Consider the following 20,847-nt stretch of genomic DNA (forward strand, 5'->3'; position numbering starts at 1 on the left):
CCCAGAGGTGTTTACAGACAAACTTGGACTCCTAAAAGGTTTCCTCCACAAAATCAAACTTAAAGCCAATGCCAAACCTATCGTCCACAAACCAAGGTCCATCCCACTTTTGACAAGAGAACCGCTCAAGAAGGAGCTGGATAGATTGGAAGAATGCAATATCATAGAAAGAATTGAGAGCTCTGAATGGTTGGCGCCCATCGTGGTAGCAGCCAAAGGTGGAAACAAGGGGATCCGTCTATGTGTTGACCTTAGGGATTTGAACTCTAATATTTGGGTGGACAGACACCCCCTCCCCAACATTAATGAAATGCTGTCTGCCATCCAAGGAGCAAGTGTTTACAGTTCTAGACCTATCCTCAGCATACCACCAAGTCGCTCTCCATCCGGAATCTAAACCTCTCACTTCTTTCATAACCCCGCATGGGGCTTATCAGTTTTCCAGATTGCCTTTTGGTCTGGCATCCGCTGCGGCAGTATTTCAACGCGTCATGCAACATATACTGCAAGGTCTGGGAAAAGTTCTTTGTTTCCAAGACGACATCCTGATCCACGGTTCATCAGCTGAAGAACATAATAAAACTCTGGAAGCGGTGTTGACCAGACTCAGTAAAGCAGGTTTCACCACTCATAAAGACAAATGCAAAATCGGGGGGGAATCCGTGGTCTATCTCGGTCACACCATCTCAAGCGAGGGAATCAAACCCAAATCCAGTTTGGTAGACTCAGTGAAACTAGCCCCAGCGCCCACCAACAAGGATGAGCTCAAATCATTTCTCGGTTTGGCGGAATATATGTCCAAGTTCGTCAAAAACTTTGCAGATCAAGTGTGTCCCCTCAGAGAGTTGCTGAAGAAGGGATCTAAGTTTGATTGGAATCAAGATCATCAATCAGCTTTCCAACTCATCAAGGAGGCCATCGTTGATGCACCTATTCTGGGTGCTTTTGATCCCAATGCCAAAACCACTCTTACCACAGATGCTAGCACGAAGGGGTTGGGAGCTTCACTTACGCAGAGGACAAATGGACAAGAGACAGTAATAGCTTTCACTTCTAGAACATTGAGAGATGCCGAACTAAACTACTCCACAATAGAAAAAGAAGCCTTGGCTTGCTATTGGGCCATAAACCACTTTAAGTATTTCTTATGGGGTATCCCGTTTTTGTTGAGAACGGACCACAAACCCTTACTACCGTTATTCTCCACTAAACGGCTGGAAAGTACCACTCCACGGATATCTAAATGGGTGCTGAGTCTGCAAGGGTTCAACTACACCATGCTATACGTCCCAGGAAGTGAGAATAGGGTAGCGGACTGTCTCTCGAGGCTACCTGTGACCTGTGGGAACCCAATGCTAAACCCACCGGAGGAGACAATCCTGTTGGTTGAAATTCCGGCCATCAATCGCGAGGAGTGGGAGAAATCCGTAAGAGATGACAGTGAATTTGTTACGTTAAGAAACATGATTTGCAGTGGTTGGCCTGTTAACAAGTCTGAGGTGCCAGAATCTATCCGCCAATTCTGGCCTGTGCAAGATGAACTATCCATTGTAAAGGACCTAATTTGTAGAGGTAGTAAGATCATTCCTCCGAAAAACATGTATGAAAGAATAATTCAGATTGCACATGAGGGCCACCCGGGGAGGAGCATGACGAAAAGCAAGATCAGGCAGTACTATTGGTTCCCCGGTATGGATTCACGTGTGGAGGATCAAGTAAAGAATTGCGCAGCCTGCGGCTCCAGTGACAAAACCAAAGTTGTCCATAAATCACCACTATTCCCAGTCGAGGTCCCCACCATACCCTGGGAAAAGTTGGGATTGGATATAATTGGTCCCCTAAATCTACTGAACCAATCTCATAGGTTCATGTTCGTTCTTATTGACTACCACTCTCATTGGATTGTAACGAGAATGGTATCTTCCATTACTACAGCGTCGTTATTAAATTTTCTGAGAGATACCTTTTCTAAAGAGGGTATACCAGGCGTCATAATAACTGACAACGGGGTCCAATTCGCCTCAGAAGAAATGAAGCAGTTTATGTCCACACTGTCCATCACACATCTCAAGTCCCCACTCTACTGTCCCAAAGCCAATGGACTGGTGGAAAGGGCAAACAGGATGTTAAAGGACACCATTCAGCTTGCATTGAGCTCCCAAGTACCGGTGGAGGAGGCCATGAGGAAAATGCTGTGGTCATATCATACGACTCCTAACGCTGTCTCAGGAGTGTCACCGTTTGTTTCACTCAAAGGAAGGAACCCTGGTTCTAAACTTACTCCCAACTGGCTAAACGGAGGAACTCCTGTGTGGGTGGACAGAGACTCCGTGTTGGAGAAAACCCAGAAACATCAACAAGAGTACAAGCACAGGTACGACAGACGTTGGGGAGCATCCAAAAAAGGGTGGAGAGAAGGCCAATGGGTGGTTGTCAAGAGGCCTTCTCTGTCTAAATCCAAAATCTCCTCATTTTCCAAACCCCTGAGGATAACTCGTGTTAACAACAATTCAGTAGTGCTAGAAGATGGAGGCATGTGGAGCATGGACAACATAGCTGGTTGTCCAAGCACTTGTGGTTCCAAGCCCACCTGTGGGGATGATCAAAGTCTTGCAACGCCCAGTAGTGTGGAGCCCAAAGTTGCAAGGGTACGTGGATCTCCAAGTTGGCAGTCTGACTACAAAATGTGACCGTACTCTTTCTTTGGTCTCTCCTTCTTTTATTCTAGTCGCCTTAGAGCTTGCTAGTGAATTGAAATGTGTGGGATTGCATTTCTTGTGTATTTCTCTATTTACCCTTTAGGCCTTGGGGAGTGTTTATTTTTATCTTATGTCTGTTTCAAATTTTCTCTGTCCTGCAGGGAGATGTGTTGTAATCTGTTCCCGTCCCTCCTCCCTTTCCCCCCCCCCCTTTCCTCGCCATATTGGGTTTGCCCAGCTGTAGAATGTTGGGGCTGAAGCTCGAGTTAGAATGTTGGTATTACAGAGCGAGAGGCTGAAGGATCCGCTTCAATAAACCTCTTCTCCTGAACTGTTGGGATTGGAGTCTTTTATTTACAACAGGCCCTGGTCCTTTTTTTTTTTTTTTTTACAAATTAACCACTGGCAGGGGGATACTTTTGCGTTACTCCACTGCTTGTCGAATTGCACCCTTATTCTGTGAACTCAACTGAGGCTTCTAGTAACAACTCGTGTTGCTGATTAGCAGTTTAAAGGCAGAACAGTGGGCTTTGACAATAGTTGTTTTAATAGTTTCACAATCCATGTTTTTAATTTTGCCCTGGTGACAACATGTTTACTGTAACATGAACTGGAGCAAAATATGCTTGATCAGTTTCCCAATACGCTCAAAGAAAAAAAAAGTGTAGAAGATGTGGAACATTTTATTCTATAGTACAAACGTTTTAATCTGGACCAAGGTTTCTCAAATTTTGTCCATGTGCCCTTCTGAATTATCATAACAGACTGTCACACAAAGAAGTATGAATGCTGCACTGAGCGAGAAACAGATACTATTCAGTTTTTTTTAGAAAAACATGCGTCCAACGTCAATGTAGTAATCTAACTATACAATGGCAAATGTGAAAACTTTATTGCACATCCAAGAATGAACAATCAGCTTAATTAAAGGTGTGCTCAATTATTGCACTTGAATCTCCAACGGATGCTGACAGTTAATCTAAATGTTGTCCTTTGTCCTCTCCTTTAGATATAACTTACCTTGATCATGTTGGAACAACACTTTTCCCTAAAAGCCAAGTAGAAAACTTTATGAATGATGTAACCGGAAACGTTTATGGTAAGTGCTGCATTGTTGCCTTATGGATAGTCTCTTCTAATGGAGTAAGAAAAAAATGTGTTTTTTGTTTAAAAATACCACAGAGTTCAAGTTATGACGTCATCTCATTAAACCGTTAGCTAGGGTCGTTCGCTTAGAATAATAGTATACGAGTGGAGGTTTCAAGGTGTTTATTAAGGCAAATGTGGCTTTAAATTTTGCTGCAACCAATGTCCCAAGTTCATTGCATATGTGATCATAAATTTGAATCAATGGTTTTGCAATGCCCTAACATGCTTTGTCCTCTGTCAGATCGATGTACGTTTTGAACTTTGCCTGAATCTATCTAACGGGATCATGGTAATCCAAAAGTTGCTGATATGGCCAGCCCAGTTTAATGAAATGTATTTCACTGACAAAACCAAATAGGTACTTTCAGATCCCATATATTAATAATATGGACATTCCACCGTTGGCAGAACACCATCAGATGAGGTATTGATATAGATTGTGAGACATGAGCTCTGAAATGTTCCCCCTTTTTGAGTTTTGTTGTATTAAGCAGGAAGGGTGCTTCTGCTAAGTGCCCTTTAGTTCTGTTCGTTAGTATACTCAAGCTAGGATGAGTAATGTTTTTGAAATGAAATGAAATTAACGCTTTTGATATAGTGCACAGCTACTCAAACGAGAGTGTCCTGGTGCGAAACAGCGGAAAAGGTGATGGCCTGCTGAGGAGGGGATAGTTTTTAAAAAGCCAGGTTTTAAGATTCTTTCTGAAAGTTAACAGGTCAGTGGTTAATCTCAGAGGTTCTGGAAGACTGTTCCACATCTGTGCACCAAGGAAACCAAATGATCTTCCCCCATACGTGCACAGTGTATTTTGGCAACGAGGGCGAGGTTAGCATTTGAAGATCTTAGGGATCTAGTTGGAATATAGCGGTTAACACGCTTATTAAGGTAGCAGGCTCCTAAGCCGTAAAAAGCTTTAAAAAAAGATCACCATAGATTTGAAGCCGATCCTTTCCTTCATGCACAGCGAGTGCAAGGATTTTCGAATGGGGGCCATACTAGATCTGGGTTTTGGCCTCACAATAGCTCTGGCAGCCCAATTTTGCAATACTTGCAGGCGCTGAATGAGACACTTGGGCAATCCGAGGTACAAACTGTTGACAAAGTCTAGTTTAGATGACACCAAGGCCTGTACCACTATCTTTCTACTGACTAGCGAAAGTAGTGGCAGGAATTTTTTAATATGCGGAGTGTACCAAAGCATGCGCCTGTTAAGGTTTTGATCTGTGAATGCATGGAGCAAGTGTCATCAATGACAATACCTAAGTTCTTGACCTTCTCCTTAGCTGAAGGCGGAGGTGACAGGTCTTTGGGCCACCAAGTGCTCCAGTTATATGTTTCAGGTTGTCCAAAGAAGACGACTTCTGTTTTATCTGGGTTACACTTCAGCTGATTTATCTTGAGCCAATGAAATACCTTGATGAGGCAGGACCTAAAATACTTGCGCCGTCAAAGTCAGTTCCTTTCTCACCGGTAAAAAGCAGCTGTGTGTCATCTGCGTATGAGACAATTTTAGTGCCTTCTTCTTCTACCAAAGGTGCAAGGGGTGATAGATATATATTGAATAGGGTGGGACTGAGAATAGAGTCCTGGGGAACACCCACATTCATAGCAGATATGGGAGATTAAAAGGGGGGTAGCTAGATGTCCTGTGATCTGTTTTCCAGGAAAGAAGACATCCATGTTAGGGCGGCCCTGCACAAACCTGCCCAAATGTTTGCTAGTCTATCGAGAAACCTCTTGTGTGAGACCATGTCAAAGGCCGCCGACAAATTGAGTAGGATCACAAACTGCTTTTCCTCCTTGGTCTAGCTTACCTTTGATAAATTCTGTCACCTCCAACAGAGTAGACTCCGTACTATAATTGAACCTAAAGCCTGATTGTGAATCATGAAGTAGCTTCCGGTTTTCAATGTGCTTTATGAGAGCCCTGTTTACATGTTTCTCTAGTACTTTAGAGAGGGCAAGAAGTAGGCCTGTAGTTGGTGGGATCCTTATGATCAGCATTAGCTTTTTTAAGAGGGGTAGGATCTTTGCCTGCTTCCGTATGTGCAGCATATTGCCAGAAGAAAGGGAAAAGCTAAACAGCTTATTAGCTGTGGGATTGATGAAAAGTGCTAGTAGGTTAAATAAATTCGTCGGGCAAGGGTCAGTTGGAGAATCTGACTTTATGCTTTGGAGAAGAGAGAGTGACTCCTCTAATTGAATCTTGTAAAAAGATAGTAGAGTAGGGAGTCCCTGCGAGACAAACTTTCCATTTACCGAGTGATAGAAGGTCAGCTCTTACTTAGAGATGTTATCAAAGGCTTGTTGGATTAAGGTGATCTTGTTATGGAAAAATTGTGCTATCTTCCTAGACCATTCCCCTGTAAGAGGCCCTTCCTTCTTGCCAGCTTTAGGGGAGCTGAACGATTTCGCTATGCTGAAAATGTCTTTGCTCTTATTATGGGCAGATTCGATCTTGGTCTGGAAGACGTTTTTCTTGGCCACCCTCTTTAGTGTATAGTGAGCTTTTAAGGTGTCTTTATAGGTTTTTCTATCTTCAGGCAGATAATGTTGACGCCATTTCCTCTCCATCTTCTTCAGTTCTTTTTGCTAATTCTAAGTGATTCATTAAACCACTGTGAAGGCGGACCAACCTCTTGAAGGGGCGGGTGGCCGCGGGTGCAGCGGCATCAATGTTTGCCCGGAGCCACAACTCTAATAAAAGGGCATCCCTATCAGGGTTGCCAGTCAGCTCTGGGAAAGATCAATCAAGGGCATCTGCTAACGTCGGGATACATATTTTGTGAAAAGCTCTGTAGTTGGAGTCCCTCTTAATTGCATATGGTAAGGAATCTGTACCTAAGTTGAACATTTTAAAATTGAGAATGGGGTGGTCTGACCAGGTAATAGGCAATTCTGGACTTGCCAATAGGACAAAGTTGTGAAACCTTTGGTCGAGGGTATGGCCTTTATCATGGGTGGCAGCAGAAATCGATGGGATAAGATTGCAGGCCTGCATCGTCTCCAACAGGAAAGTTGCTATTGGGTCATGTTCTTTATCCATGTGTATATTGAAATCTTATAGAATGAGGCAATTGTTATATTTTAGGGCCAATGTGGTGGTGGCAATGTTAAGTGTGGTGATAAAATTACATAGAGCGCCTGGAGGTCTGTATAACAGAATTCCTGCTATAGTTAGATGGGGAGATAAGATGCCTCGGAAGCCTAAATACTCTGCCCCCTCGATGTTATCTATCAAGATGGGAGAACAGTCCAGCTTTTGTTTAAATATAATGGCGACACCACCACCTTTCCCACAAGGCCTTTCTGAGAATTTTGTAGCCTGTGGGGATGGCCGAGGAAATGGTGGGGTTGGAGGCCTCGGACAGCGAGGAATAGAAGATCTGGCTGTTCATCTAGCAGCAAGTTGTGAATGTGTAAATCATGTTTTTGCATAGAACAACAATTCAGTAGTGTGGCCTTAAAATGCTCTGTTTTATTCAAGTTCTTCAGCTTGTTGCTAAGAAGTGGGACCTTAGGGGAAATCTCTATAAGCTGAGAAGGGGCCCAGTTGCAGGCTTGGCAATTGAAGCTGTTATCGGTATTGTGCTCTGTAGTTCTACATTGGCAGGATACTGAAGGCTTTCGACTAAGCAGTTTATCGCGCTTATAATGTTGTGGTATAGTCCTACCTGAAGGATTCTGGGCGGCATGGCCAGCGTCGTTCACCTCCGGGACGCTGACGGGTGCAGACGGGCTTGCCTTAGGCGCTCCTTGGGCGTGCCAGCGGCGTGCCCGCTGCACACATCCGCTGTGCGAGTCCGTTTGCATTGATTTAAATAGGCAAGGGCCTTTGATGCAACTGGACCGCTAACCCAGCTGAAGTGAGCGGAAGTGTGAAGGCGGAAGTGAGAAAACTAAACAATCAGCCCTCTGCACAATCGGCGCTTCAGCTGCGGTGGACCAGGGCGGTAATGAGGCTTAGAAGGCGGGGACCGAGTAAATGTTATTGTGCAATTACATAAGCTGCAAGAAGGTAGGTTTAAAGTGTATTAAAAACAGTTAAAACACAGATTTCTAAAAAGCGTTACAACCCAATGTAAGATCCTGGGATCGGTAGAAAGGATTAGTCGAGGCAGGTTGAAGAGGTAGGTTTAAGTTTATTTCTCAGTAAGAAGATCCCATCCATGTCCCAGCAGCTGGGTCCACAAACAGCCTCCTAGACAATTTCAAAAGTTAACATTCCAACCCACCTGTGACCAACATACCAGTCAGCAGACTGCATTCCCTTGTAACCATGGCACTGCAGCACTGCAATCTACAGATGCTACACCCAATACACCCAATATAATGGTTGTAAGCAGCAATCCCTACCGCTGACCGCTGCGCTCGTCCGTTTACATCAATTTAATAGGCAAGAGCCTTTGATGCAACTGGACCACTAACCCAGCTGAAGTGAGTGGAAATGTGAAAGCTGAAGTGAAAAAACGAAACGACCAGCCCTCTGCACAATCATTGCTTCAGCTGCGGCGGACCAGGGTGGTAATGAGGCAAAGAAGGCGGGGACCAAGTAAATGTTATTGCGCGATTACATACCATTATACAAGTTGTAAGCAGCAATCCCTACCGCTGACCGCCAGCGGTGTTAATTACAATATTCATTTAAAAGTAGCTTCAAAACACGTGACCAACACGTGTCCATGTACTGCTGGGGGGTTTAGTAGTATGAGAATTGTTTTTGCTTTTTAGTGGATTTAAATATGGATATTTGAGTCTTGCAGTTGTTGGCGCTGCAATGAGTTGCTGTCTTGGTTGTCCAGAACCTCCCTTTCTGATTCTGAAAAACACTGTGGTGCCATTGGTCCCTTCTACGAATGTGTACCAGGAGTGCGTAGGAGGTTTATGCCTGCTTCGAGTGGCCCCAGACCATTTCTCTACTACACAAAGGCAGGAATAATATAATAATAATGATGATAATCTTTATTCGGCATGAGTCACAGCCATAAAAGAAACAGCCTTAAAAAGAACAGAAAAATATCGACAATAGTATCAATTGTTAGCAGCATAATGCCAATGTTCAAGAATCACAAATTAACAGTGTAAACATTAATCACTTCCACCATAAAATGAGAATCCAGATACAGTTCTGATACACCCACCGTCTGATTGTTGACACAGAAGGGAACCCAGAATTAAAATCCTGGACCAATTTGTTAGGGCCAACTTCTCACATAAAGTGTGCGTAATCGCCTATCCCCACATCTTTTTAGTCACCTCTAGCATGTCTACACTTGAGTGCACCTCTTAAAAAGTTAACAGCACAAAACAACATATGGCCATTAGGCAGAAACTGTAGATACAGTAAAGCTACACAGGCATGCCTAAATCTAATTTTTTTAAAAAGTGGTTTAAGAAACAGTCGCCTAGGGTACGTAAAATATTGGCATAAAAAAACAAAATGTAGGGTATCCTGTGGAAACCTATTGTCGCAGACAAAGGCACCTCCATTTTCTACATGCTCAACAAATCCAATAGGTGATGCCAACAAGTGATGCAACAAGTTCAATCTAAAACGGGTAATTTAAAATCTATCATAGGCATTTGTTAAAATCGATAAATAAGTCTCCATTCCGAACACTGATTCCCCTAGGGCATGTCCTCTTACCCTGGGTTTTCAAAAGCAAGAGCTGCTCATGCAGGTAAGAGCGGTGGTGCGGGGTGGGAAGGTAGTCAACAGATGATGAGGAAAAATTAAATTATAAAAAGAAAAACACTTACCATGCACTCACCGCATCGCCGAGTCAGCGATGCGGCGAGCACAAGGTAAGCGGTTTTCTTTTTTTTAAATGTAATTTTTCCTCGTCGTAATCTGTCGACTCCCTCCCCACCCAGCCCCACTACTCTTACTTGCACGGGCCACTCCTGCAAAAGGGCATAGATGCTCGTGCCGACTCTTCTGTAATGCTGATTGTAAGGCAGTGTATTTGGCTCATCCGTGATTTGCACTTGGAATTCTTTCATTTTCATGTGACTTGACCCTATGCAAATGACAGTACACCTTTACCCTTGCTGAGGCACCATATTATAGATGGCCAGCATTAGCCATTACATCCTTGGTATGGCCTTCCCCCAAATCTCTTCCTTTTACCCCTCCTATTGTCATTTTGTTTTTGTTGGCATTAGGGCTTTGTTCAATTTACAACTGCTAACCAGGGCTCAACTGCTTGAGCTCTCTCCTTTAAATATTGCAAAATTGGCTTACATCCAATTGGTGCTTTTAATTTACTTATAACTCCCTAGTGTATTGTACTATATGTACAGAGTGCCTGCAAATTAAATGCTACTAGTGGGCCTGCAGCACTCATTGCACCATACACTAAGGTAGCCTTTTAAAAAATGGTACTACATGTGGTTGTGGCCTGTACATTAAATGCTACTAGTGGAGCTGCGGCCCATATTTTGCCAAACAATAAAGTAGCCTTTTAAAACCTGTCTCCAGCTTGCCATTTGCAGCCTGTGTGTGTATTTTTAAACTGCAAATTCGACCTGTCAAAATCCACTTTTTGCCAGGCATATACCTCCCTTTTCAATACATATAAGTCACCCCTAAGGTAGGTCCTACACAGTTCATAAGGCACAGTGCATTGTATTTAAAAGGTAGGACATGAGTTTTTTAAGTTTCACATTTTGTTGGAGTGAAAAACTCCCAAATGTGTTTTTTTCTACTGTGAGGCCTACCTTTCCAATAGGATAACATTGGGTTACCTTATTACATTAAATAAGTGTTAACATTTGATTGGGAACAAGTACGAATTTCATGTTTGGTCTCAAAAGAATTGTAATTTAAAATCCTCTTTAATGGTTATCAGATTTTAAGTCAAAATTCTGACAATGGCACTTTTGGACAGTTGCCATTTTCTTGTCCTAACCATTTGGACATTTGTGTGTCCTGGTCACATGACTGTGAATAGTTGGCAATTGGCCCTTCTGTATTTCTCTTTGACACGGAGACAACGGGAGACCAAGTGTTGGCAGGAAGAGCCATCCAGCCAGGATGGGTGGGGCAGAGCTGTTCTCTGTTCCCTTATATTTCAATGGGCTTCCTCCACCACACTCAAAAAGGAACTGGACATCAACCTGTTTTCTTCCTAGACCACTTGGAGTCTGGGCATGGGAAGAAAGAAACTTTCCAGACCAGAGGTGGAGGTTGCCTAGAAGTTTCTTCAAATTCAAATGCTGTCACCAGGTATACATATTGGACCCACAGACCATTTCTTCAGTGCACTCTTGGGCCCGTGGATGGCCCCCAGAAGGACAGGCTTGTATTTCAGAGGACTGCCCTGCTGCTTGAGCCATGCTTTGTATCTTAGAAAAATGCCCTGCAGCTTGAAGCTTGCCTTGTACCATCAAAGGACTGCCCTGCTGCATGCTTGAACTTAGGACTACCAGCGTGATTCCAAGAATTAGCTCAATGACTTCCTGTTTGAACTCCAGGTAGAACACATGCTCCAGAGACCTTTAACCCTGCTCCTGTCCTCTGCCTGAGGTGAGTCCTGCCCACCCTCATGTTGTACCCAACCAGCCCTAGACCCTTGAAAGTTGTGCCAAATGTGCTTATCCTTCCAAAACCTCAAACTTGGAAAACGTTTCACCAAAAAGTGGCTGATTTACCTGAGGTGCATCACCTGTCAGCCTGACTTCGCTCTATCTCTCACTACTTTCTTATCTACAGCATCAAATCCTGTGGAGCCTTTTTGGCTACAGTCTGCAGCTTCATCACTCTGGAGATTTTCGACCTCAAAAAAAGTGGTAAAGTCAAACCATAGAAATCTTCATCTCAACTCCATCAAGCAGTTTCCTGCCAATTTTTGTTTTAACATATTTTACTGCATTTCAGTAAACATAAACACATCTTTTTGCCATGGACATTATTGTACATGGTGGTATGGCCAGCCGAATATCAACAGTTTCACATACATATGTTAAATCACAGTTAATATGGATTCAGTGATGAGCCTTGTACAGTGCATACATTTGTGGTGTTATACATTACTTAAGGATCAAATTATAAGAGAGCAAAAGGAAACTACAATGCAACCCCCCCACCATCCTCCACCTTGTTAGTCCCACATCTGCCATTTAATCAACATAACTCAATGGAGTGCGAGTTGTCCCTCCATACAAGAGGTGTAAACGTACAATACCGATAATAGGTAGTAGGGGAATGTCATGGGCAGGGACCTGCCAGTGAATGCCCCAAAAGACTTATCAGGATCAACTAGTGTCCTCTCCACTGGCTTTTTCCAACATGGATCCCATACCATAGCTATGGGCTTACGCAACCCATGATATTACTCCCTCTGAAATGCTGAACTGTCAACCAAACCTCCTCAGGCTAACCTGGCACAAGGGGTGCACTGGAGGGGCTTCAACGACGTGCTATCTGTCATTTGGCAAGGAGAAGTGCTAAGTCAATGCAGCGGTTCCCTGATGATGATGCCTTCTCAACACACCCCGCCAGTGAACTTGCTCCACAGAACTTTACCTTCCCAGGAACGTTTCCTCATTATTTCTATTAAGTACGAAGGTAAGCCGAGGTTGGCCCGAATCCAATTTGTGTTGCCAAACCGCGCTCTATCGATGTCGGCCCTTACCTTTGACGTTGCCCTAGTGTTGTGTGGCCAGATACCCACAGTTGACACTCTGATTTTTCAGGTGCTATTTTTTACTTGAAAGTTTAAAAAATCATAACTCCGCTTATTGTGTTTCATTTGTTTGTATCATTTAATGTATTACATTTTACTGTATTTTCAAATTGGTGTGGGATTTTTCTTGTGATCTATTTTAACTTTATTACTGTTTCTGTTCTGCATAAATCCTTTACACTGTGCCTATAAATTAAGCCTGACTGCTTTTGTGCCAAACTACCAGAGGTTTAACCACAGATTAATTTAATGACTTTTGTGGTTCAACCAGACCGGTATTGTGGTTGTTACTTGAGAAGGGTCTTCAACCCCTCAATCAAAAATCCAATTTCCTACAGCTGCACACCAATAAAAAGCAACCTGGAATGGGATAGGTGTGTGCAACCAAGAAGTTGGTTTATTGGTGGTGCTCCTCACTTCCCTCCCCCACTGCAGTGCCCTTTAGAAAGGGGCATAGATGGCCCACACACATTACCACATGACGGTATAGTAACAAACAGCACACCCAGTTGGGGTTCCCAGACCCAGTGGCTGCACTTCTGTACAGTGGCAGCTGGTGACATTTGAAAGTTGTGAGGCGTAATAGTGTCCTGGAACTCATTCCACTTTTTTTACATTTGCCTTACTCATACTTACCCCTTACCCCTGGAGGAGTGTGGCTCAATGGTTAGAGTGGCAGACCCTGAAGCAGAGTTCTGGCCAGGGACCAGGGTTCGATTCCCGCCTCGGCAGGGCTCGGGCTCAATTTCCTCGGACCTGTCTATTCTCGCCTCGGTGCCTATTCTAATCACGGGCCCCACGCTGCAACTCTGGGCAATAGCTTGCTTAGCCTCCACACCGGCCCCAACAGCGCTAAGGATGCCTGGCTTCACCCTGGGGGTGCCCAGGAGTGGACACTTCACAGGGGAAGCCAGGAGGGGTTCCACAGCAGTATGAGTATCAGCGCCAGGAAACCGCAAAAGGCGACACCGCAAGGTGGCCGTCTGGTGACAGTGCGCTCTATAAGTACCTTGACATTTACATTTTTACATTTCTCACATTTAGTCTCTTTCTGATCACTCACTCTAACTTGAATTCCCTCACTTGCTCATTTTCACTGATACTCTCAGATAATCACACACAAATCCTATCGTACTCATTTGTTCTCATTCTCACTAGCGCACTTACTCACACCCACTAGCTCTGGGCCCTGGTGTAACTCCACTTGCTTCACCAGTGACCCATTGTAGTGAGCTCTTTCTCCTCCCTCGTGAAGGTCACCCATCATCATTAGTCCTTTCTCCTCCCTCGTATAGGTCACCCGTTGTCATGAGTCTTTTCTCCCCGCAGGTGCTATACCAGATCCAACAACACTGCATCTAGTTCCTTGCGACCTCCCTCGAGATTCTTACGGGCAGCACCCCAAAATATACCAGGCTGGACAGTGCCAAATGTCTTTCTGTATTATTTGTTTTGTTTGCCTGCCATTTTAGCACAACACAACATATCATTGTAACAGCTATTCCTGGACAGTTAATTTCTTGCTTGTGTTTGAATTTCTGTTTTATAGTTGATCCGAATTTTAAAGCATTTACCACTTCTTGCTCGTCTTCACTACCCCAGAAACACTGAGGGTCAATAAGGACAAACTTGCTCACCCAATTGGAGTCACTGGAGTTAAGACATTGCCCTACACTAATGCTGCCCAGTTGCGTCTGAATGCCCTACTGCCTAGACTACGAAAAAGGTTGTACCTTTGAGAGTAGTTTTAGCGTGTCCCTCCAGGCACTGCACATGTGCCATTGTCAATTGTGGATCACTTGGACATTTGATCAAAGGCCCAGCTACAGGGAGCGTTGAAGAGCTTGATGCAATGTGGTAAGGCTGGCAAAGTGTAGATGGTAGGAGAACACCAAGTCAGTGGAGAGCTTTGTGGCATCTCTAGTTATAATGCTTTCTTCGGGCACAAACTTCCTAACTACTGGCAGCAGGCCCACGTAATTCAGGGTGCTTTGCATGGGCACATTATGATTTGTAGCCCCTTGAAACTAGCAGCCTTAAGTCCTAATTTCTGAATATGCAGTACAGTACATTCTATTAATCTCCTCATGTAAGCAGGACCCCCTGGATTTGAACCCTCCACATTGCTTAAAAAATGGAAGCCAGATGCTGATTTATTGGCTAGGCACAGTTTTTTAAACTTCTATGTCTTAGAACGGGTAGGTTTACGTGGAATGCCAAACTTCAAAGCACATCTTGTGAATGTACCTTGGAAATTAGGTTTAGAGAAATATTCTACAGGGAAGTTTACAAGGTATGTGTGGAGGGAGGAGAAGGGTTAACTGTTCATCTCGGTGGTCAATGCAGGTCATAGGACCATCATGAGTCATCCCAAGGCACGAGCTGTCAACAGGGCAGCCCACTCCAAAAATACCTGATATCTGCAGTAGATTTATGGGCAGGAAAGATGCACATGTCTAAGTGAAATGATCACAGGTTTTTGGCTGGCCTAGTGCACTCTAAGCCCAAAGACATTCTTTGCAAGCCTGAGACTCGTCATACTCTCAGAAGGAAAGGTACTTTAAAATAAAATTGTGCACCGGGCCTCTCATGGCCTGTTGGAAGTGAAACCTAGCAGTGATTTCCCAGCAGGAGAGATTGGAGTAGGACCAGAAGAGGGACGCAGAGACACGATGACTCCTAGAAAAGAGGGAAGGCATTCACCAGCCTCTTCTCAGTGGCGGTTCGTGGCATGTTGAATGGGGGGGACTATTTACAAATCAAAATAAGTAAAAAGTTTCACTTACCTCACACTGCACATCTTCGATGTCGTCCTCAATGTTCCTGGCTCCAGATCGAGTGCGGGGTCCCACAGCCAACTCCGTTATCCAATCAAGTCGCTGCTTTTGAAGCATCTGGATTCGCTGGACTGGGCTGACTCTCTGCTCCGAAAGGCACTGGAGGTCTGTGCCTGCTGTTCAACCCAGTAACTCTAAGTAACTAGAGACCTCCATTTCTAACACTGTTGCTCAGCGGTGAGGATAGGACTTGTGTTTTTACTTGATATACAGTGATTGGTGTACACTACTGCATAGTGCAGACCATTATGCAACCACATACTGGTATTTGATTTTTCCTACTTTTGTGACAACCTTTGAAGTTATGTATCAGTCATTTCTCAGCATGGTGAGCCAGTTGAAGTTGCAGAGGTTGCGTTTGAGATTGGGAGGTTGAAGTCGAACTCAGTGCCTCAACTGTAGCAAATGTTCAAGCATCTTAATTGAACTGTAAAAAACTCCTATAGCAAGGAGGAGCTCCAGAAGGCCCTGAGGGCCTTTTGGGCATCAATAGAAGCTGGAGAAGATGGGAAAGAAGAGGTGACTCTGGATGTACAGAGCGTGCAAGAGGATTTTGGAGCTCAGGATCTGCCTGTGGAGAGAGCATCGTTCAAAGGTGGCAGCAGTGTGTCACACATGAGCCTGTCCCCAGAGGAGCTGGAGGACATGCAACAGGCCACAGAGCATGAGCAGGAGCTTGAGAAGCTCAAATGGGAGATGGAAATAAACAATCTAGAAATGAAGCAAAGGCAACAGGAGAAGAAGAAGGATAATACCCTTGCTCTGGAGGAAAGGAAGTTGCTTTTGACCCAAGAATTAAGTATGAAGGAGATGGCCATCAAGGACAAGCAGGCAGAGTCAAGCCCAAATGGTGGCAGCATACTTCCAGTGCAATCTGAAGAGAGAGTGCACATTCCCAATAATTTGGTGAAAAAGTATAAGAGGGAAGATGACATACATGGCTGGTTTTTGGGGAATGAGTGAGCTCTCCACATGAACGAGGTCCCTGACACACTCTGGGGGCGGGCCTGTGGAAGCAGTTTGAGGTAGAGGGGAAGGACACTTTGACAGCCCTAGGGCCACCCCAGGGTCTCACTTACTCTCTCATGAAGGATGCCCTAATCACTTGGTATGGTCTCACCCCAGAGCAGTACAAGGACAAGTTTAGGGGGTACAAGAAGGTTGATTCCCAAACTTGGCTTGAGTGTGTGGATAATTTTTGCAGAGCACTGCATGGTTGGGTAAAGGGCAGCCAGGTAACAGACTATCAGGGGTTGTACAATTTGATTGCATGGGAGCACTTGTATAGTCTTTATTTTCCAGAGCTGTGCCAGCATCTGATTGACAGCAAGCTGTCTGACCCCAGACAGCTTGCTCAGGAGGTAGACTGCTGGATGAGTACCAGGGTCTCAAGGGGTATGTGGGAGACTCCACCAAGGGTGGGCAGAGTCCCCAGCAGAAGAGTGGGGGGGACAAGGGTACTTGAGGGAGTTCTATAAAGGACCCCAATCTAGTTCACAGGGTAAGGATTCCTGTCCCAAAGGTAAAAAGAAGCCTTGGATCTCTACAGGGAAGCCTGCAGGGAGGGGTCCCCGCAAGTGTTATGTATGTAGCCAGGAGAGTCACATTAGGGGTATCCCAAGTGTCCCAAGTGGACACCAGCACCCACAGGTATGCAGTCACAGGGGTTGGTGTCATGGTTCCGCGAGCCGCACCGCCACCCGAGGAAGAAGGGTTAGCGGTCTAGTTCTCACGGACGAGAACGGAAGGCCGAAATACGCACTTCCGGGTTCTTGCGCATAACAGCCGGGAACTCCGGCTGACTAACGCTTTGAATTCTCGCCAACGCCGCGGAAGGAGAGACGCCACTCCGGATCACTCGAACACCGCAGAAGAAGGGACGCTGCTTCGGACTTCGAAAGGCACAGGTACTGTCTTTAGCAGAGGGCGCACCGAGGCTAGGTGGACGTCTGTCTCTGCAGTCTCGACACAGTGTACTTCTCCTACCACTGCACACCGGCGTGTGTACGGTGGATTTGGTCACAAGCCCTACAGTTATTATTTGCGCAGGAGCACTGGTTTTTGTTTCTTTATTTTTGGTTACATCCCTAACTAGCAGGATTGAGAACCCGTGCAGGCATTGGCAAACTGGTGGTACTATGGGGAAATGCCATTTCCCTTCATAAAACACAGGAGAGTGTTGGATAGGTGCACAGGGGAACCTTTATTATTTGCGCAGGAGCGCTGGTTTTGTTTCATTAATTTTGGTTGCACCATCTGCTGAGCTGCACGTCAATCCTACGGCCACTGCTGTCCTGGAACCAGGAGCTGGGAATCGGTCTCTTAAGGGTGGTCACGTGACATCGCAGAAGGTAATCCCGTGGTCAGTGGGAGGGCGTGACACAGAGGAGGGAAGAGAAGGAACGGGCAAAAGGTAATCGTGTTCCTTTCTTTCCCACACAGCTTGGTGTCCCAGCACCACCTAGACTCACGCCTATCTGGCTTCTACCCCGGGTACCCCCTTGTCCTAGGCGGTGCTCAACCCGACTAGGGTGAGGCGGGAAACGGGGTGGTGGTTCTTGTCACCTCTGCAGGATCACCCCACCAAGCGGAAGGTAAGCCTTGGGGGGACTCTGACAGAATTCAAAGCCCACGTAGTTTCTCCTGCCCGGGCGACATGGGTGACCCCGAGATCATGCTTCAGGACATCGCAGCCATCTTGGCCACTATGCAAGTGGAAAACCACAGTCTGCGCCAGGACATCACTGCGTTGTAGACGCAAGTTGCTGATACCGGAACAGGGCCTTGGGGACAGTTCCCCTCGTCCAGAGTGCTGCGAGAAGGCCCATTGAGACCCGCCACGTTTCCACCCGGTGGTTCTACCTCTACTCCCATGCAAGACACTTCCATCCAGGTGATAGCCCCGCATACCATACAGCTGGCTCCTCCTGAGCGCTTTTACGGTGAGAGCACGAAGTACAGTGTTTTCATGCACCAGTGCCAGCTGCATTTTATGGCACGTGCTACCGCCTTCCCAGACGACGCTTCAAAAATCGCCTTTATCCTCTCCTATATGGGAGGCGATGCATCCCTGTGGTCCATACCCTTGGTGGAGAATGACGACCCTGTTTTGTACAACTTACCAGCCTTCAGAGACACCATGCGACGGATGTTCGCCCGCCACAGCTTTGTACAGGCTGCGGATAATGAACTGCTCGGACTAAAACAGGGAACCACGGACTTGTTACATTATATCACCACCTTCAGCAGACTGGTAATTGAAGCCCATTGGCCTGAGTCCAAGAAAGTGTCAGTGTTTTATAGGGGGTTGCGGGACGAGATGAAAGATCTCCTGTCCCAGATCCCGGACCCGCCAGAAGACATCGGCCCATTTATTGAATTGGTGGTGAAATTGAACTTCAGGTTACAGGAACGGAAGAACGATCGACACAGAGGCGGGGATCCCCGAGTGCTGCCACAGAGGGAGAAGAATACCGACGATGCGGTATCCAACCCTGACCCACCAGAACCAATGCAGATCGGAGGGATTCGGGGATCACTGACCAAGGAGGAACGAGAGAAGAGAAGGCGACAGAACCAGTGTCTGTATTGTGGCAAAAGCGGCCACTTCGTGAAGGAGTGCCCGGTGAAACCTTCAAAACCGAGGCCGAAGAGACCCTTTGCGCTTCCTATTTCCAGGGGAGACTGGTCGGGAAACGAAGAAACCCAGTAAACGGTGGGGTCCGGCTACTGGGTTCGTCATCCATCAGGATACCACCCCCAGGTAACGGCGTCGGTTGCCATCATTTCGGAGTAGAAGTCACCTTACAGACACGGTCGGGCCTGGTATGGCAGGTGATAGCCCTTATCGATTCTGGAGCCACAGGCAATTTTATCGACAACCAGTATATGGCTAGCCTAGGGATGGCCGTGGTACCCAAGAAAACGCCGGAGGCCGTTAAAGCCGTGGATGGGACGGATCTTACTTCAGGGCTCATCCGTTTTCAAACCGAACTCCTCGAGATGTCGTTCCAGAATCGCCACACGGAATCCATCACCTTTGATGCCATTGACGCACCTCAATTCCGTTTGATACTGGGACTTCCATGGTTGGCAGCCCATAATCCACAAATTGACTGGGTATCCAGGATGGTGCACTTGGATTCAGAGGTTTGTACGTCTCTCTGTTACCCCCGGCCGTGTACCCCCGGTGTCGTCTCCTCTCTTTTTCGTGGCAAAGAAGGAAGGAGATTTGAGAACGTGCATCGACTTTAGAGCGATGAACGCCATCACGGTGAAAATCAGGTACCCGTTGCCTCTGATCACGAACCTGCTGGATCAGGTGAAAGACGCCAGCATATATACCAAGCTGGACCTCCGGGGGGCCTACCATCTCGTCAGAGTCCGAAAGGGAGATGAGTGGAAGACCGCGTTCCGGACCAGATACGGCCTGTACGAATACCAGGTCATTCCTTTTGGACTCTGCAACGCCCCGGCGGCCTTCCAGTATTTCATTGACGAAGTGCTGAGGGACTTCATCGACCGGTTCTGCGTCGTCTATATCGACGACATATTGATTTTCTCCAAAAACCAAGAAGAACACATCCAACACGTGCGCACCGTTTTACAACAACTACTTCACCATGGGTTATACGTCAAGTTGGAAAAGAGCGTCTTTCACACCACCGCCGTTGAATTCCTGGGACACGTCATCACCCCTGAGGGGGTTACCATGGATACCAAGAAAACGGCAGCTATTCTGCAATGGCCATCCCCTACGTCTGTGAAGCATGTACAACGGTTTCTGGGGTTTGCGAATTATTATCGTCGCTTCATTGATGGGTTCTCCAGGATCGTCACCCCCATCACCTGTCTTCTGCGCAAAGGGGTCCGCTTTGCGTGGGACCACGACGCCGAACGAGCCTTCCAAGCCCTGAAGACTCGGTTCACTACGGCCCCCATATTGCTACATCCGAACCCGGAACGGCCTTTTATAGTAGAGGCCGACGCCTCCCAAGACGCCCTGGGTGGGGTGCTGTCCCAAAGAGATACCATAGGAACCTCCAGTTCCTTCGTTCAGCAAGGGCCCTGACCGCTCGGCAGCTGCGATGGACCTTATTCTTTAACGAATATGAGTTTCACATCACGTACCGACCCGGCAAGAACAACGCCAAGGCCGATGCCCTGTCACGACTCACGGAAACCGAAGAAACCACACTTGTTGACGTTCCTGCACCAATCATCCCGAACCGTTGTTTTCTGGGGCTCGTTCTGTCTTCTGGCTTCTTGTCCCAGCTGCGTGACGACCTACAACAGAAGGCCGCCTCGTCGTGAATAGGGGAGCATAAAGGACTCACCACTAAGGATGGGTACATATACCAGGGAGACCGGTACTACCTGCCTTTACCAAACCTCCAACAACGAGCCCTGTACATGTGCCATGACCACCCTCTATCCAGTCACCCTGGCCGTCACAAGACGAAGGACTTACTGTC

The 20,847-nt window shown here is 46.2% G+C and overlaps 1 protein-coding gene across 2 annotated transcripts in view; it reads left to right on the top strand.

The window, feature by feature from the left end:
- LOC146822679 (molybdenum cofactor sulfurase-like) overlaps positions 1-20,847 on the top strand; it is a 1,712,661-nt gene that overhangs the window by 99,750 nt on the left and 1,592,064 nt on the right. For both annotated transcript variants that reach the window (XM_085606872.1, XM_085606873.1), the window contains exon 2: positions 3,709-3,798. In XM_085606872.1, coding sequence (XP_085462998.1) covers positions 3,709-3,798 — 90 coding nt within the window. The remainder of the gene's footprint in view (positions 1-3,708; positions 3,799-20,847) is intronic.

This window comes from Triturus cristatus, chromosome 5_2 (assembly GCF_964204655.1).
Source record: "Triturus cristatus chromosome 5_2, aTriCri1.1, whole genome shotgun sequence".
Lineage (NCBI taxonomy): Eukaryota > Metazoa > Chordata > Amphibia > Caudata > Salamandridae > Triturus > Triturus cristatus.